We start from the raw sequence: 18565 nt of genomic DNA, 5'->3' as shown, positions 1-18565 counted from the left end.
TGCCGTCAGAATGAGAGTCCAAACAGCTGATAAAAACATCACAATAATCCACACAACTCCAGTCCATCAATTAACATCTTGTGAAGGGAAAAGCTGCATGTTTGTAAGAAACAAATCTATCATTATGAGGTTTTTAACTTTAAACTCTCGCTTCTGCCCAAAATACTAATCTTTAATAATGCTTCCTCCAGTGAAACCTCCATCCCCTGCTGTCCTGTCACATTAAAATCCACTGACATATTTGTTTAGAACTGTTTTTGCCATTATGTTCGCATGAAAAAGCAGCAAGTTTTTTAATCCCCTGCCTCAAGTCAACATTATCACAGCTATTAAAAAAACACCCTGGATGAACCAAAGTCCAAGAACTAAAATATAATTTATTCTAATCAGGGCCAAATTTCTGTGATTAAACCGGAGAAAACTGATGTACAAATTGTTTTAATGACTTTATGATAACAAGTCAGCCTGATGGGTTCAAAGAAGGACAGTCTCAGACAAAATGTTGGACTAGGCAATATATTTGACTTGTGGCAGGTTGTACTTACCGGAAAAGGCTTCTAAGTGGCCTAAAATAAATAAAAAAAAAACATGAAAATAAATCTATGGAGACCTCTCGCTTTGTGGATGTTTTAAAACATTAACATGATTGCTTCTGGTAAAACAGTGTGGCCAAAAACAGAATAAAGAAGTGGAAAAGAAAAGAATAAAAATAGATAAATGAATAAGAAACCTCTGGCTCTGAAATACAGATGTCTAGCATAGATTTGTGCCATAATACAGAGCGAAAAGAGAAAAGAAAGAGAGTACACTTGTGCCTTAGCAGAGAACAAGGTTTGTAATACTGAAATGAATCATGACCGGCAAGTCTTCAGGCTCTGAAAATGAGAACGAAGAGTGTGTCTCTTTAGAGTGTAATGTAGCGAGGAAATCTTTCTCAGGGCAGGTCAGAAAGAATCTCTGAAAGAGCAAAAATACACACTGAGATGTGCTGCATTACTCTTTGTGTCACATAAAAAAGGGAAAATTGAGTGTGGTTTTGGCTGTTCGTTTTCCCAGACTCTAGGACTCTAGAAGAAGGAGATCAGTACAAAACATTTCAATTTAACACATGAAAAATGCTAATCTAAATTACATCCGTTAAACATACACTGCCAGTCAGATGTTTGGTAAAGCTAAGATTTTTGAATGTTTTTGAAAGTCTTATGCTTACCAAAGCTGCATTTATTTGATCAAAAATACAGTAAAAACTGTAATTTAAAATAACTGTTTTGTATCTGAATATATTTTAAAATGCCATTTATTTCTGTGACGCAAAGCTGAAATTGCAGCATCATTACAGTGTCACATGATCCTTCAGAAATCATTCTAATATGCTGCTCAAGAAACATTTCTTATTATTTTCAATGCTGAAAACGGTTGTGTTGCTTCAAAATTTTGTGGAAGCTGTTATACATTTCTGCTATAACCCATGGGTCAGCTCCACTCTTTCCCCCTCACTGCTCAAGGGTCTACGATTTCACAGGTTCTCTGCAGACCTCAGATGTACTTAAGCAAAATGCTGCGCTGAGTGCTGTCTGAAAGCATAAATATGACAGCAGTTATGGAATCTTTTTCAGCTAATAATATCTCTTAGTGTCTTTAAATTACCCTGCATTATGATCAGGTTCACAGGGGCTAAAAGACATAATGAGCTTCTTGAAAAGTAAAAGGACAGCATTGCAATTTTACAAGACACCTGATGTCTAAATGTGAACAATATAATCTTATTCCAATTGATGAGAGATTACTACCACTGTCCATGGCTGGTGGCCTAAAGGACACAGATCTGCATTACACAAATCAGGTTCAACCCCAAGTAGAAGTTACCCAGAATTTAAGAGATACTGATCTTGCTCTCTTTTTGCAGGAGGCATGTCCCTTCACTTTGGATAAAATCAAATGCTAAATAACAAGCAACTAAATTTGTAATTTATAAGTCACATTAGTTTCACAGCATTTCTTTAATTGCAAGAAACCACCTTCATTCCTGTAAGGGAGTCAAGAGCCACTAGAGGGCAAAGTCTGTCTATGTAACGATCACCATATAATTTCACACAGCTTTTGGAATAGCACTCTAACATGCTACTATTTCTGCAGTATATAATATGCAGAGCACAACCAATCCACCAAACAGTTGTTGGTACCTATTGACTTGTTTTGTTTGGTTACCAACATTCTTCAAATTATCTTGTGTTCAGCAGAAGAAGAAGAAAAACTCGTACAGGTTTGGAACAACTTGAGGATGAGTAAATGATGACAGAATTGTCATTTTTGGGTTACTATCCCTTTAAGGGCTGAGCAGACATAAAGAGATTCATTTGGGCAGGAAATCATGTTTTTTCACAATTGTACTTTCAGGATGAAACTTGAAGATGATTTTGTAAGATGAGAACAGAAGTGGTGTATAGCAAAAATAAATGAGTGTTAATAAAAGACTAATAAATCACAACCACCAATTGTCAGTAGTAATATTCCAGCTGCTACCTTCAAATTCAGAAGAAAGGAAAAGAAAATGGTCTACGCAGGGCATTTTGAGCTTTTATTATATGGCACAGCAGTGTGAGAATTTATACTACTGTACAAACGAAGCAACAATCGATTTTGTAATTTAATTAGATCCAGTGGAAAACAATATCATATCAAAGCCATAAGAACTCGTAATAATGAACTTTCAGAAGCAGCATCGGTGTGGGAAGTGCAGGTGTGTTCTTGAGCTGATATTGCTTTTGTTAAAAATATGTCATACTTTTGATCTGTGGGTGGCCAGGTCTTATCCATATCTATTTCTGTTTCTTATTAGGGCAAGGAAAGAAGCACCTCTCCAAGGCATCTGTCACCACCTTCAAAACCATAAGAGCAAAGACACAGAGGTCCTGCCTTTATTAACACCTGTGGAAAACACACTGCTCCAACAATGCCCTTCTCAGACCAAACTTCTTACAAATCAGCCATCTTTCACTCTGTCCTTCTTTCTCTCTGTCCTCACAAGCTGCATTTTTTCACGCTCTCTCTCTGTCTTCCTCTGTGTCTCTTTCTCTGTCACTTAACGTCCTTGCTGGGTCATTGCACCTCTATTGGAATCAGTTACATGAGAGCTCTGGTATTTGCTGACTATTGTCTGGCGGGATATTGGAGTCACTGACCTTGCAGATTCGCCAGAGGTCATCAGGAAAACACGATGCTTTCTTGTGTTTAAAAGGGCCAAAATACAATGAAGCTAGTTAGGAGGATATTGATAGTCATATAGTGGAGAGCAAAACCACTGGCAGCTCATCCATCACAGATATCCTCAGGGTTGCAAATATATATGTCATTTTTAATATAATTATATATAATTGATAATTAGTGGACTTTGATGGAGATCTGCTTTCCTTGCCTTTGGGCACTTTTATTTCTATATTTTTTCACAAGTAGCATAGGGCTGAAATACATTATAGGCCTACTGGCAAATTCAGCAGGGGATTCATGAGTGTAGACCAGGGATAATGTTAATGAGCCCAGCTGAGTTTGACAGATCCCTGCTGTCATAAGTATGCATACTTAAACAGGAATAATAATAATAATATGTATACAAAATAATTCATTGCGGTGAACCCATTCATGGCATCCTAAAATAGTTCAGGAGGCAGAATAAAGTTAGTGTGTTTGATATATGGTTGTTTGTCTGACTATGTATTACAGTTGATTTCAGGAAGCCAGACAACCCCATACAGCAAAAATAAATAAATATATTCTTGGCCACATATATTAAATACTATGCTAAATATATATTGTAAACAGTGAAGCTCAATGACACTCATTTCTGAGAGAAAAAAATATATATACTGTATATATAAAAAAAATTTTTCAACCTTCATATTCCAAAATGTATTTCAAAATTAATTTCAGGGGTAAGAAATTACATTTTCAATTATAAAACGGATAGTTCCGGTCCTTGATTCTGATTGGTTGAGCCGTGTTCGAAGCTGTTGTAAATTACTCTACAAACTCACACCTTTGTTTACTTTGTGTGTTGCTTGGTAACCACTTTGTTGCAGCCACAACCGTTTCTGAGGAACTACTGTACATTGTTTGGTATAAGAATACTGTTTTTATTTATATCATTATACTTTATTTGCCCTGTTTTATTCTGTGAAACCTAAATATGGAATAACCGTTTTATGAAAGCAATAAGCCCCGTGAAGCCGTGGTTTAAAGTGAATTTATAACAGCTAAGGGGGTTTTAGGCACTCCACTTCGCATCATGCCTAACAACGCCCCTTAGCTGTTATAAATTCACTGTAAACCACGGCTTCTTGGGGCTTATTGCTTTATTTTACAGTCACATATTTTTCAGTGACTCTTAAGTTGAAGTTTTCTTCAACTTGTTTCCAACACAGTGGCTCAACAATGTCGTGAGTTGACACACTTCATGATATGATAGCAGGAGTGGGAGTTTCATTAAATCTCCAGTGTTTTCAGTGTTAAGTCCATGACTGTTGGTTCTCACCTGTGCGATTTGATCCAGAACTGTTTGTCTTGTCCTGATAGGTACATTTGCGGTGACATCGACCTACTCACTGTGACAATCCAATTTGGTAGCGGCAACATGAAAAAGTCCAATCTCTCTAGTGAACAAAAACAATTGCATATTGCAGTTTATCAAAAGTGACCATTTGAATGGGAATCCTAAACTCGTAATTGGTTTGTCTACACAGTCAGAACAGACCATGCCGTTTGTCAAGGGCTGGAAAACATCCAAAGCTCACAATGCATAGCCTAAACAGCAGCAGCAATTTCAGAAAGACACTCCTCATTTGATATTTGGGTCTGCAGCTAAAAGATTCAAGCTAAAGGTCTTAAATCATGTATTCCTGCAATTATGACGGATGTATTTTCATAAAAGCCCCACTGGAACCTTAACTAACAACCTCATCGGTATTGCAGCAGGTTGACATACTTTCATCACATGCAGGAGAAAGATAAAAAGTCATTTGTGATGCTGATGCATATAATACAATCTGCTGAAACTGACTTAAATACATTATGCACTTATATGAAATGAAATCTAAGAATGCCTACTGAACCTAAAAGACCCCTTTCCATGCATTCAGCAGTTACATGAATTAACATCAAGTCAAACAGTAAGTCCTGAATAATGAAACTCTAATGAAATTCATTAAAGCTTCACATGTATTGTATCAACCATCTATTAGAATAAAAAGCAACCAAATACAATTATTCATTAATATACTGAATGTTTCAGATTGTATCAGAAAGGGCAGCCAATTTCTATAAAGAAGCTCTTGTATTATTTAAAACAAAATCATTGTAGCAGCGTTTGATTGGCAGCTCTTTTATCATATAGATTTACTGATATCTGCTTCACTGTCTTTGTATGTGAGGTTGAACCATAGGGAGAGCTGTCTTTAAAAATCAATTTGTTTGGTGTTAATTCCCACAAGGCAAGAGAAAAGATGAAAAGTAAAGGGGAGAGATGGTGTTTCAAGAGTGTAAAAACTCATTTTCATCTCAGCGAGAACACTGTTTTAACATGAAATCAATACTGACTAGAATAATTTATGTAGTAGAAATAACCTTTCCCATGCAAGTATTTTGAGTCTTAGTTGAGTGTACTATTCCTTTAAACCACTACAAGTGGAATTTGTACAGTGTGGTCAATGACAAATGACAAACAAGGAGTATCTATTTTACATTTACATTTAGTCATTAAGCAGATGCTTCTATCCAAATCGACTTACAAATGAGGACAATAGAAGCAATAAAAACCAACAAAAGAGCAATAATATGTAAGTGCTGTGATAAGTCTCGGTTTGCCTAATGCAGTACACGTAGCAAGTTGAAAAAAATTTAAAATAAAATAAAAACAAAACAAGTAGATAGATTAGAAAAAGAATAGAGAACGCTAGTTTTAGAGAGTCAATTTTTTTTAATAAAAAGAAAACAAGTCGAACGCAAGCTTCTGGAGGGCACATAAGTCTGAAGTAGTGGATTTAGGTAAAGGGGTGCAGAGCCAGTGGTTGTTTTGTATGCAAACATCAATGCCTTGAATTTTATGTGAGCAGCTATTGGAAGCCAGTTCAAATTGATGAACAGAGGTTTGACATGCGCTCTTTTCAGCTCGCTGAAGACCTTGCAGCCACATTCTAGATTAGTTGTAGAGGTTTGATAGAACTGGATGGAAGATCTGCCAAGAGACCATTGCAATAGTACAGCCTGGACAGAGCAAGAGCTTGAACAAGGAGCTGTGTAGGATGTTCCGAAAGAAATGGCCTGATCTTCCTAATGTTGTATAAAGCAAATCTGCAGGACCGGGCAGTTTTAGCAATGTGGTCTGAGAAATTCAGCTCATCAATGAAATTCAGATCATCAATCACAACTCCAATAACAACTATGGTTGATGCACCTAGCTGGATGGTTAAATTGTGATGAAGTGATGGGTTTGCTGAAACCACAAGCAGTTCTGTCTCGGCAAGGTTGAGTTGAAGGTGATGGTCCTTCATCCAGCAAGAAATGTCTGCTAGACATGCTGAGATGTGAGCAGCTATCTTCAGATCATCAGGATGGAATGAGAGGTAGAGTTGAGTGTCATCAGCATAGCAGTGATATGAAAAGCCATGTTTCTGAATGACAGAGCCTAGTGATGCCATGTAGACAGAGAAGAGAAGTGGTCCTAGAACTGAGCCCTGAGGCACCCCAGTAGCTTTGTCGAAGCCATATCACCCTGTAGCCCAAGACTGGTTGCCCAGTGAAGCAGGGTTGAGCCTGGTCAGTACCTGGATGGGAGACCTCCTGGGAAAACTAAGTTGCTGCTGGAAGTGGTGTTAGTGAGACCAGCAGGGGGTGCTCACCCTGTTGTCTGTGTGGGTCCTAATGCCCCAGTATAGTGACAGGGACACTATACTGTAAAAAGCACCGTCCTTCGGATGAGACGTTAAACTGAGGTCCTGACTCTCTGTGGTCATAAAATAAATCCCATGGCACTTCTCATAAAGAGTAGGGGTGTATCCCTGGTGTCCTGGCCAAATTCCCTCCACTGGCTCCTAATAATCCCCATCCACTGAATTGGCTCTATCTCTCTCTCCTCTTCCCCTGTAGCTGGTGTGTGGTGAGCGCACTGGCTCTGTTGTACTGTGGCTGCCGTCGCATCATCCAGATGGATGCTGCACACTGGTGGTGGTTGAGGAGAGAGCCCCTCATGATTGTAAAGCACTTTGGGTGTACAAAAATACACAATAAAGCACTATATAAATGCCTCATTCATTCATTCATTCATTTATAGATGTTGCGATTTGGACAACTCACCCCTCCAAGATACCTTGAAGGGCCTATTTGAGAGGTAAGACTCAAACCACTGGAGTGCGGTTCCTGAGATGCCCTTTGCCAATAGGGTTGACAGGAGGATCTGGTGGTTAACCATGTCAAAAGCAGTGGACAGATCCAGCAAGATAAGTATTGAAGATTTGGAAGCTGCTTTTGCCAGTCTTAGGACTTCAACAACCGAGAGTAAGGCAGTCTCGGTTGAATGTCCACTTCTGAAGCCAGACTGGTTGCTGTCCAGGAGTTTTTTCTGTGTGAGAAAGTCAGAGACTTGGTTAAACACAAATTGTTCAAGTGTTTTTGCAATGAAAGGAAGAAGGGATAATGTATAGTTCTCTAAAAGAGCTGGGTTAAGAGTGGGTTTCTATAGTGGGGTTATCGGAGCCTGTTTAAATGCTGAGGGAAAAACACCAGTGTGAAGGGATGTGTTGATGTGAGTGAGTGCAACAATTACAAATCAAGCGGACAAGTAGTAGGATGAAAGTAAAAAAAAATCTAGAAAAAGAAACTGACCACCACAAAATTTCAAAAAGAAAAATCTAGTTAAAAATGTGCCAAATTCTTGGAAATGTATTCTTTGCATTTCACATGGTTTTGAAAAACCTTTATTTCACCATTTTTTTGTAGAAAAGTTTAAATATATTGACTTTTTTTTTGTAAAAATCAAATAAAAAGTGTTGTGTTGACATGTTTATGCATACAGTCAGAGAGTGTGAAGCGCTGCAGAGGTCAGAGGTCATACATGGGCTCAGATATGCTGCTTGTATGTAATTCTGATTCCACGATGCAGAAATAACCGTGATGAAATACGGAAGGCTGATATGTGAACAGGTGTTATGACTGGATACCAGATCTAGCACGGCATTGATCAACAATTAGTTGTAGCTCAGTAAGTTCAAATGTGAACATGACATTCAGGGAGGGCACTTGCTTTATGAGTGTTGCTGTATGCCTGGGCGTGAATTTAGCTTTATGTGATCCAATTCAGTATATTAAACTCATATTTCTCTCTATTAAAGCACCATTGAATTGCTCTCTCTTATGTAAGGCTGGTTAAAGTCATATTCGCCTATTGATCAAAGCAGTTACGTTAGATAGGCATTCAGGGTGTGGAAATTTCAGATTCAGTAGGATGATATTGATCTGGAATATCTGAGTTTAAGCGTATGTGTGTGTCTGTGTGTGTGTGAATGAGAGAGAGAGAGAGATACAGACGAGGAGTGAGAGAAAGGATATCTCTGTCAGGTATTTTCTCTCAGCACCTTAATGAAAGTTTGGATATTGCGATTCAAGGTTGAATTCATTCGCGTGGAGGACAACGTTCTCCGTGGGCATTTGCAAATGCCATCTGATGAAACAAATTATGAATGTTGATGACCGGGGATGTGTTCACAGCCAGAAAATAGCTCTTTGCAGCTGGTTTCTGTCCAACAATTAGTGTTTGTAGGTAAACAAACAGGTTACATGGTCTTGCTATTAGGTAAAGTGATAAGTCAGCTGTCAGCTGTGAGGGAAAAACCATTTCATATTTAGCATTTCACAACTCCAAGGTGTTTTATGCATGGCAAAAATGTATCGCAAGCTCTCCCTGCATGTCGAGTTCATATCTGTATTATTCATAAGGAAATTGTGGGTCATCCATGGCTGATTTATTGCCTCTCGAGATGGTTAATCAGTTTCTTGGAGAGGCTCTTGTTGGATTGCAGGTGTGTGCTGGATTGGAACCAGCATGGATAAATATTTTATTTACTCTCTTTTAAAATGCTAATCTTCACCTGATAGCAGTTTTTGGTGGTTAGTTCTCTATAAGACATACATGTCTTATGGTACAGTATTAATGATAAATGTTTGGCATGCATAACAGCCTTGGGTTTTTCTTAAAAGGGCTGGTTTACCTAAACAAGAACATTATGTAATCATGTAATTATATATTATATATTTATCTATTAATATTATAGAATTAGAAATAATTTTATTATATATTTATATATCACTTGGGACAAAATATACAAATATGAGACATTTAAATTTTGAATGAACTTTGAATCTTACTAACAGATAAATAAATAACAGCACAGGTTCATGCTATCAGGGACAAACGCTGAGACGGAGCGTCTCTTCTTGAAATTAATAAGCAGAAAGCATCCTGAGTTTGGCTGCCACTGCTCATCTGCACTGTTAGGTCACTTCCAGACATATTTCAGTCTGTTTACGTCTCCTTTCCTTTCACTTTCCATCCCCTCTCTCTCTCTCTCACACACACACACACACACACACACACACACACACACCTGCTTGCTCTTTTGGTCCTGGATTTGCAATCTTAAACTTCTTTAAAGGCGAAACATGAAAAATGTTATAGAAAAATGCAATTAAGAACAGTTCATGCTCATATAAACATATCAAGAACTTTCAAATAAGGTATTTAGCCACGTCATTTTAAGGATTTTGTCCTCAATCAATATCTTCCTGCCCTCTCTCTCTGTGACACATTCTCATGTATAAAGCGCAGCCTCCAGCGCACAACATCTACTCAGCGTAATAGGCAGAGATTGGAAGGTGGAGGGGCCAGAGAGGAGAGATACTGAGAGTGAAACAGCAAAACACAGAGAGAGAGGGGGAAGGAAGAGAGAAGGGGGGGGAAAAGAGTCTAATGACAGCTCGAGAGGCATTCTGATGGACTCCTCACTTTTACAAGAGCTTTGGACACTTAATGAATATTTGTGGCTGATTTTATGCACTTTTTGGGTCTTTTTTTTTTTCAGTTTGCAGAGAGATGATCTACCGGTCTTTTCAGAGATTTTTTGAAAAGAGGGGGATTTTTTAATATAATTTAGATTTTTTTTTATTAGCTCAACTGGAAATCCTTTTTCGTTTGGGACATCATCTGACATCAGTTGGACAAGATGAGAGCAGCGTGGAGTGTCTTCTTGCTTCTGTCCGTCTGTCTGCAGCTGGAGTATGGTAAAGTCTGACCTTCGGTTTAACTTTACAAGTAACTCGCTGCAGTTACACAATACCCAATTTCCTGTTTAGTGAGCAGCTCAGAGGGTGTTTTGTCACTACATAATGTTTTTTTAAAGACAAAGACAATAAAATCCCTATGCACATTACTAGAAAAAAAGCTGCAACTACAATAATGATACTTACAATATTATAATAATTATGTAATATTGTTATATGGTACAGTATAATAATATCATTAATATTAATTATAATTTTTATTATAAAACTAAAATTACAATATTTTTTATGTTAAATAATAATAATAACAAACGTTATGTTTTGCATGTAATGGAAACAGCTTTTATCCTATTTGCATGGTGTAGATTTAACCAGCGCTGATGAAACTTGGTTTTTAATCATCTGACCAGTGTTTTCCACCAGTCCAGCTCGTGCCCATGCGGAAGAAAGACTCCTGCAATCTTTGTTCAGCAACTACAACAAGCTCTCTCGTCCGGTAGCAAACATCTCAGATGTGGTTCTGGTCCACTTTGGCCTGTCCATTGCTCAGCTCATTGATGTGGTGAGTCTCAGATGCACTCCAGCACAGCGACATCTTAATTTTAGCAAAAAAAAAAAGTTTATGGACAGTGAACGATGTTGCATTTTTCTTTAAAAATGTGCAGACATACTGTATACTCAATGTACAGTATATTTAACCCATCTCTTACTACTCTCTTCTGCATGGATATCCTACTTTGCATCATAATAAACCAGGATGAGAAGAATCAGATGATGACCACAAATGTCTGGGTGAAGCAGGTAAGTTTTCATAAAAAAATAAAAAAATAAAACACAGCCCATAATTGGGCATTAATGAGATTTTTAATTGGAACTGGGCTCTTGTTGCTTCACTCTCCCCCCTGTCATACCTGCTGGTTGTGAACGGTGATGAGCACACGTGTTTCTCTGCAGGAGTGGAACGATTACAAGCTGCGCTGGAACCCAGAGGAGTATGAGAATGTCACCTCCATCAGGATCCCCTCCGAGATCATCTGGAGACCGGATATTGTGCTCTATAACAAGTGTGTGAAGCTTTTAACAATCCGGAATTCGGCCAAATCCATTTCTAAGAATCTATATCCTCAAACACTGTTAACCTCCTGCTGTTCCAGCTTTGTAATGTGTTCACGCTATTCCAGACTGCACCTTGGGTACCTGTTAATGGTTAACTCTTTTCCTCAGGGTGATGCTGTGGTTCTTACAGAGGAAACTGGTGCATAATATTTATAATCTTTAATCCCCCTTTAATCTGAATTCTGTATGTCTTCTGTTCATGTAGTGATAACTAGAAGACATAGGAATTAGGCTGTCCTCCATTATGTGAGGGCTGATATGAGTACTGATCAGTGCTGCCCTTATAAGAGACCAGGTTGAAGTGAGCGAAATTACAGACGGTTCAGTTAGAGGTGTATTGTGTATGGCTTTTGCACTAAAAGAAATACTAGGTTATAAAGAATGTCTTATTCATACATTACAATTACTGATCAGAAATGGAGTATAATTGGTTGCCTTTTTTAGAAATCTACAGCTAAAATGTACTTTAAGTGGTAAAAATAGTTCTTTGTCAAATCTACGAATTTAACATAGGATAATGTAAGGTAAGGATGTTTTATTTACTAGAATTATTACTTTCAGCTCAATCTATTTTGTTCACACAAAATTGAAAATTCTATCATTGTTTACTTACCCTTGTGTTGTTCCATATCTGTTTGATTCAATAGAGTTTGCAGTCTGGACTGAATGTCACCAACATGAAAGAAAAAGCCCACGTAACACAAAATAGTGCCAAAAAACCGAAACAAAACAAAAAACCAACCACACCTTTCATTCTTCTCAGGCTGCATGCAGTCCGATTCTGAGCCGGTTCTTTTACAGAATCTTTCAAAAAGACAAGCAAAATCAGGAGTTAAGGCTGGAATACAGTACACTACATGACTTTTAAAATCAGAAAAGTTTTTTAACACACTTGGCATAATACACTTGCAGACTTTGTAAATAGTGGAAAACTGGCCGTCATACACTAAGCGACTGAGGATCGGACACTACCAGACAGACGTTCCAATCACAACAAATTCATGCAGAAACGTGCGCCTTGTAGCTAGGAGATGCTTGACAAATGAAAAAAATATGTGTTCTAAAATAGGCTGAAAATATCAAACATGTTTAATATCCTCCAACTGGATGAAATCAAAGCTTGAAGTAAAAAAATCGGAGTCTGTGACCATCATACACTATGCGTGTTTCTATGAAATCTGTCAACTCAAATCTGCAGACTGGCTCTGATTTTCGGCAGCTAGTGCCGACTTATCCAAACTGTAAATCGGGGCAAAAGTCATGTAGTGTATTCCAGCCTTTAGCAGATTGAATCAGTCTGACGAGTCCTTCTCGAAATTGACTCAACAAACATCCCACTCACTTCAACAGGAAGTTACCATTACTTTTATTGATGTTCGTCACGTGAAACTCAAATTACTGCTCATATGGCCTACAGTTAAAGATAATTTAATCTATATTTGAATAATAAAAATAAATATGTATTTAAAAAAGTCCTTTTGATCAGCTTTTTAAAAATTGCTAGTAAATTTCTAATTATATATTATCACCAAACCTTGGAATGGATTGCTTGATTGATAGATAAATCAATCAATCAATCAATCAATCAATCAATCAATCAATCAATCATAGTTTGTAGTTAATTTTGGCAATATTCATTCAAAAACTGAGGTGTATAAGCTCAGATCAATGAGGCCCACGATTAATCAGTTCCAAAATGATACATACAAAACCTGTGCCAATTGAAAGAAAACAAGTTGATAAAAAAAGACTCAATCTGTTATTTGATAGGCCTAATAATATATCATAACAAGAAATTTATTAGCAATTTTTTGTAGGCTGCTCATTTTTGACTGGGAACATCATACGTGTAACAAAGTTAATGCAATAACATCAACAAGCATTTTCTAGACAAAGCAAATCTATTTAATTATTTAATTATTCAATTCTAATTCTATTCTTTATATAAAAAAACTTACCCCTTTTAGACTTGCACTCTATTTATTTACTAACTGCTTGTTTTCCTTAAAAAAAAACTAACACTTGCTTCTCTAATCTTTTTGCATTCTATCTGTTTTCTTTTTATTTATTATACAATTATAATTCTGACTTTCCGACTTCTTGATTAACAACAGCAAAAAAGGCCTCTAACACTAGCTTGCGCTATTCTTTTTCTATTCTATCTGTTTTCTTTTTATTTATTATATGATTTAAAAAAAAAAAACCTTGCTACGTGTACTGCATTAAGCTAACTGAGACTTGTTATAGCACTTGAATATAATTGCTCTTTTGCTGATTTTGATTGCTTCCATTGTCCTCATTTGTAAGTCGCAAATAAAAGCTTTGGATAAAAGCATCTGCTAAATGTCTAAATGTAAATCGTCTCTGGGTCAGAACACTTTTTTGTCCTTTTGAAGCTTGATATAAACAATGATAGAATTTTTGGTTGAACTGATCTTTACATAAGCTCTGACTGCACATTTGCATTTTAAGTGAATACAGAAGCTATTATAACAATTATGAACTCTCTAAAATTTCCTTGATCCAAGATATTTGCTCTATTAGGAAGAAAGTTCTGAGAGTTGAGAGGTTAAACACAGTCAAAGACGTCACGGGTTATTGATGCTTTGGCTCACTGTGATGTGCACTGACACCACTAAAGCTGTCTTTCACATTGCTCCACAGATATTTCATTGCAGGCTCTGTCTGATAGTTTTGTGTTTGATCTGCAGTGCGGACGGAGACTTTGCGGTGACTCACTTGACTAAAGCCCAGGTGTTTTACAACGGCTGGATCAAATGGAAACCTCCTGCCATTTATAAAAGCTCCTGCAGCATCGATGTCACCTTCTTTCCCTTCGACCAGCAAAACTGCAAGATGAAATTCGGCTCTTGGACGTACGATCGGGCCAAGATTGACCTGGTCAGCATGGCCAGTGATGTAGACCAGATGGACTACTGGGAAAGCGGGGAGTGGGTCATCATAAACGCCGTTGGCACTTACAACATCAAGAAGTACGAGTGCTGTACGGAAATCTACCCAGATATCACCTACTCCTTCATCATCAGACGTCTTCCTCTGTTCTACACCATCAATCTAATCATCCCCTGCCTGCTTATATCCTGCCTGACCGTGCTGGTCTTCTACCTTCCCTCAGAGTGTGCGGAGAAAATCACGCTGTGCATCTCTGTCCTCCTCTCTCTGACCGTTTTCCTCCTGCTTATCACGGAAATCATCCCCTCAACCTCGCTAGTCATCCCGCTTATTGGCGAGTACCTCCTCTTCACCATGATCTTCGTCACCCTCTCTATCATCATCACTGTGTTTGTGCTCAACGTACACCACCGTTCGTCCCGCACACACAGCATGCCACACTGGGTGCGCCAGTTTTTCCTTCACCTGGTGCCCCGTTACCTGTTCATGAAACGTCCTCCCGCCTCAGGTAAGAGGAATTGTAAGAAACTGATTGAGATGATGCACAAGCCAATGGCATCACAGTCCATGTTTCTACGGAACAACATTCTGGATATTTCTCCGCAAAGCTCGCTCCCTCGTTTGGACATGACCTCGGTTGCCCAGCTGGATCAAATTCAGCAGGACTCTTCCCCCAAACCCATGTTTTTCTGCAGTTCTCCCAGCAGCCAGTATTCCATCCTGCAAGAGGAAACTTCACAAACACCTCAAACGCCGGTCTCCGCTTATACGTGCGCATACACAAACAGCATCTTTGCCTCAAGCACACCTTCATTTCCTGATACTATGCTTGGTACTCTGCTACACACTATCCCGCAGGATGGAGCCGAGTGTACAGACTGTGATATCCAAGGCCGGAGTGTTGAGAGCATCTTCGTGGAAGCTAAAGAGAGTGTTCTGGGAGCAGGGAGTTGTCAACACTGTCTTACATCTGAGGGGACGAGTCTACAGAAGCTTGATCACGATGAAGCAGGGAGGTGTACCAGACATAACATGCCCAACGCTCAGATCTCCAGCTCTAACAGTGACGGCACTACTGATCTGAATGCAGAGGAGCCAGGGAGCAATCTGTCGCAGTCCCTGCTCAAAGCCCTGGAAGGAGTTCAGTACATTGCTGACCATCTGAGAGCAGAAGATTCAGACTTTTCGGTAAGTTTTACCAATTAAAAGAGTGCTTCGCCTTCAAGACAAATGAAAATATTGTCATCATTTAATCACTATGTCATTCCAAACCCGTGTGACTTTCTTTCTTTGGTGGAACATAAATGTTCACACTAGGCCTGCCGATATAACATGTTAATATGGTGCGTTAAATTATAGAATAAATAACGTGTTAAAATTAACACATTTAATGCACCCCATCCCCGTCCCGTCCCGGCCAAGACCTGTACATCACCTTACACTGCATGTAGTTGCTGCCAAACATGATGCAGGAAGACGACTGACTGGGATATATGAGAATGCAGTTATACGCCCTTAAAATTCAAGAAATGAGGGCAAATTGAAAAAAAATGTGTCTTATATTTATACCATATGATATAGTTTAGCAATATCACATGAGCAAGAGTGCTGATTTTCTCGAATATCTGCAAATGTGATACTGATTTTAATAGTTCAATAAACAAGAAGTTAATATTGTGTTACATTTTAGAAACGATATTGTCAATGTTCTCAATCTCGCAGACGAAAATAGTTTCAAACAAAGCCTCAGCTGTAGCCTACTGTTGCATCTTTTGAGCAACACACAGCTGGAAAGTTTTGTAACTGAACGAATCCACATTTTTTGAGTAAATCGAATGAGCCAATGATTCAGTGAGTCATTCATAAAGATACTCGCTTCATTTTTTTTAATCAATCAGCCTGAACAAATTGGTTGAATGAATGACTGAATGACTCACTCACTCACTCACTCTTTCTAAAGCTAATGTGGGATTAATTAATTGGCACATCATATAATTAATTAGAGTCAGATTTTGATTCAGTAACTGATCTCTTCAATTCAATTCATTTATTCAGTTAGTCACACACTTCCATCACCCTGTTTTTATGTGCATTTTGAAATATCGCATCAGAAACGAGTATGGAAACGCCCAATTTGGGAAAAAAAAAATTCTTAATTTGCAAAAAAAACAAAAAACAAACCACTTCCTGATGACTAAAACTGGTCACTCATCTTTGTGAACTGTTAATTAAAAGAACCTATATATTCATTTAAGAATCAGAGTAGCCTGCCTTGCTCTGTGTATTTATGAATCACTAAATTGAACCCGCTGATATGTTCTTGAATCGAACTATTGATTGCGCTATTGTTTCTTGCCATTATTTTGCGGTATGCAGTCTTTTCATTTCATCAAATTCAATACAAACTACAAAGTCACATTCACAGCTCAGGTAAAATATTATTTCTTCAGTTGTTGTGCTGAAGATTAGATATAAAGCAGTGCAGGAAACTCTGCTGTACGGGTATATTCATGTTTTATGTCATATGGGTTTGGAATGACATGAGGGTGAGTAAATATTTATTTTTGGATGAAGTAGGCCTATTTCTGGAAAAAAAAATGCAGTAGAGATGAATGTAAAATAAAAACAAACACAAAATAACTCTAAAGGTAAATAAACTGTAAAAAAAAAAAAAAAACTGTAAAAGAGAATATCCAGGATTGAAAAACTTGTAATAAGAACCTTGAAACATTAGATTCCTCTTTAGCAAGAGATTCTGCTCAAGTCCTTCTGAGGCACTTTGAACTGGCCTTTGATATTTGTATATATTTTTTTTTTATCACTGCTCTTGCTACACTACAAAAAAACAGAAAACACAGTGGTCTCACAGGAAAGTAGTCATCCAAAAAAAAAATCAATTCTGAGAGGGAAAGACGCGAGTGAAAAATATATCATGATATCTGAAACGAATCAATCTCCTTTTGCCCCACCAGGTGAGGGAAGACTGGAAATATGTTGCCATGGTGATTGATAGAATATTCCTCTGGATGTTTGTGCTGGTGTGCATTCTGGGTACCGTCGGACTGTTCCTCCCACCGTGGCTGGCTGGAATGATCTAGATCCTCATGTGGAGTCTCTGATTGGCTCTGAGTGGGTGGGGAATGTCCTTGTCAATCACATTTGACTTCAGTGACCTCACTAAACCTTCGCTGTCATGAAAATTAAGTGATGTTTATGGAGTCAATTTAATGCCACATATACTCGCAAAAGAATTGAAGTATTGCAAAAGAAAATTAAAGGATTGAGAAAAAAATAATGTGCTTTTTGCAATAATTGAATTATTGCAAAAGAAAATAATGTTTTGCAAACAAAAATAAAGAATTGCAAAATATAAATGAAACAGGGCAAAAGCAATGATTTTGCAACACATATTTTCCATGGCCATAGCTACTAATTTATTTGCAACGCTGCTTTTATTATGCGTTTCAGTCAAGTGTGCACTTGTGATACTGTTTTTTCCCTTTGTACTTCATATTTCTGCGCATTTCACTTTCTGGCATTGTTTTGACATGGGGGTGGAGTCAAGGGGCTGGGGCATGTATAACAGGCCTGGACACGCCTCCCTGGAAGTTACGTCATCGGCCTGAGACGCAGATCACATCTGATCATGGCACTGTCCTTGAGCAGAGGCATGCGGGTGGATCGTTTCCTTTTATTCACTAGCATTAAAACACGCATGTTTTCATTTGATTAACTTTATTAACAAATGTATATGTGTATTAGCAGCGTTTGCTCAAGTTAAAGAAGTTCCTCACTCTAGGCCTTCCAAAAATGGACACGACTAGAAATCAGTGGTTAAGTTGTATTTACAACACTGTTCCAGTGCTGTGATTGGTTAACTGGGCCAGTGTGTGCTGTGATTGGTTAACTGGGCCAGTGTGTGCTGTGATTGGTTAACTGGGCCAGTGTGTGCTGTGATTGGTTAACTGGGCCAGTGTGTGCTGTGATTGGTTAGCTGGGCCAGTTTGTGTTGTGATTGGTTAGCTGGGCCAGTGTGTGCTGTGATTGGTTAGCTGGGCCAGTGTGTGTTGTGATTGGCAGCACTCGGCGCCTGGTCGGGAAATGTCACGCCCCTTACCACAGCCACCTGCGAGCTTCAGTGTAAATATTGCGTCAAAATCAAATAAATTTGAGAGCAATTTAAACCCGGATGATTGTAACCACTCTTAAGTTC

The 18565-nt window shown here is 38.2% G+C and overlaps 1 protein-coding gene across 1 annotated transcript; it reads left to right on the top strand.

The window, feature by feature from the left end:
• Positions 1 to 10265: 10265 nt before the first annotated feature.
• LOC107665840 (neuronal acetylcholine receptor subunit alpha-2-like) lies at positions 10266 to 17450 on the top strand. Its single transcript, XM_016456888.1, has 6 exons — positions 10266 to 10323; positions 10734 to 10885; positions 11080 to 11124; positions 11278 to 11387; positions 14151 to 15540; positions 17325 to 17450. Exons 1-6 carry the CDS (start codon positions 10266 to 10268, stop codon positions 17448 to 17450), a joined length of 1881 nt encoding a protein of 626 aa, XP_016312374.1.
• The last annotated feature ends 1115 nt before the right edge of the window (positions 17451 to 18565 follow it).

The sequence above is a fragment of the Sinocyclocheilus anshuiensis genome, unplaced genomic scaffold, assembly GCF_001515605.1.
Source record: "Sinocyclocheilus anshuiensis isolate Anshui unplaced genomic scaffold, SAMN03320099.WGS_v1.1 scaffold920, whole genome shotgun sequence".
Taxonomy (NCBI): Eukaryota; Metazoa; Chordata; class Actinopteri; order Cypriniformes; family Cyprinidae; genus Sinocyclocheilus; species Sinocyclocheilus anshuiensis.
This window is presented reverse-complemented; position numbering and strand designations above follow the sequence as displayed.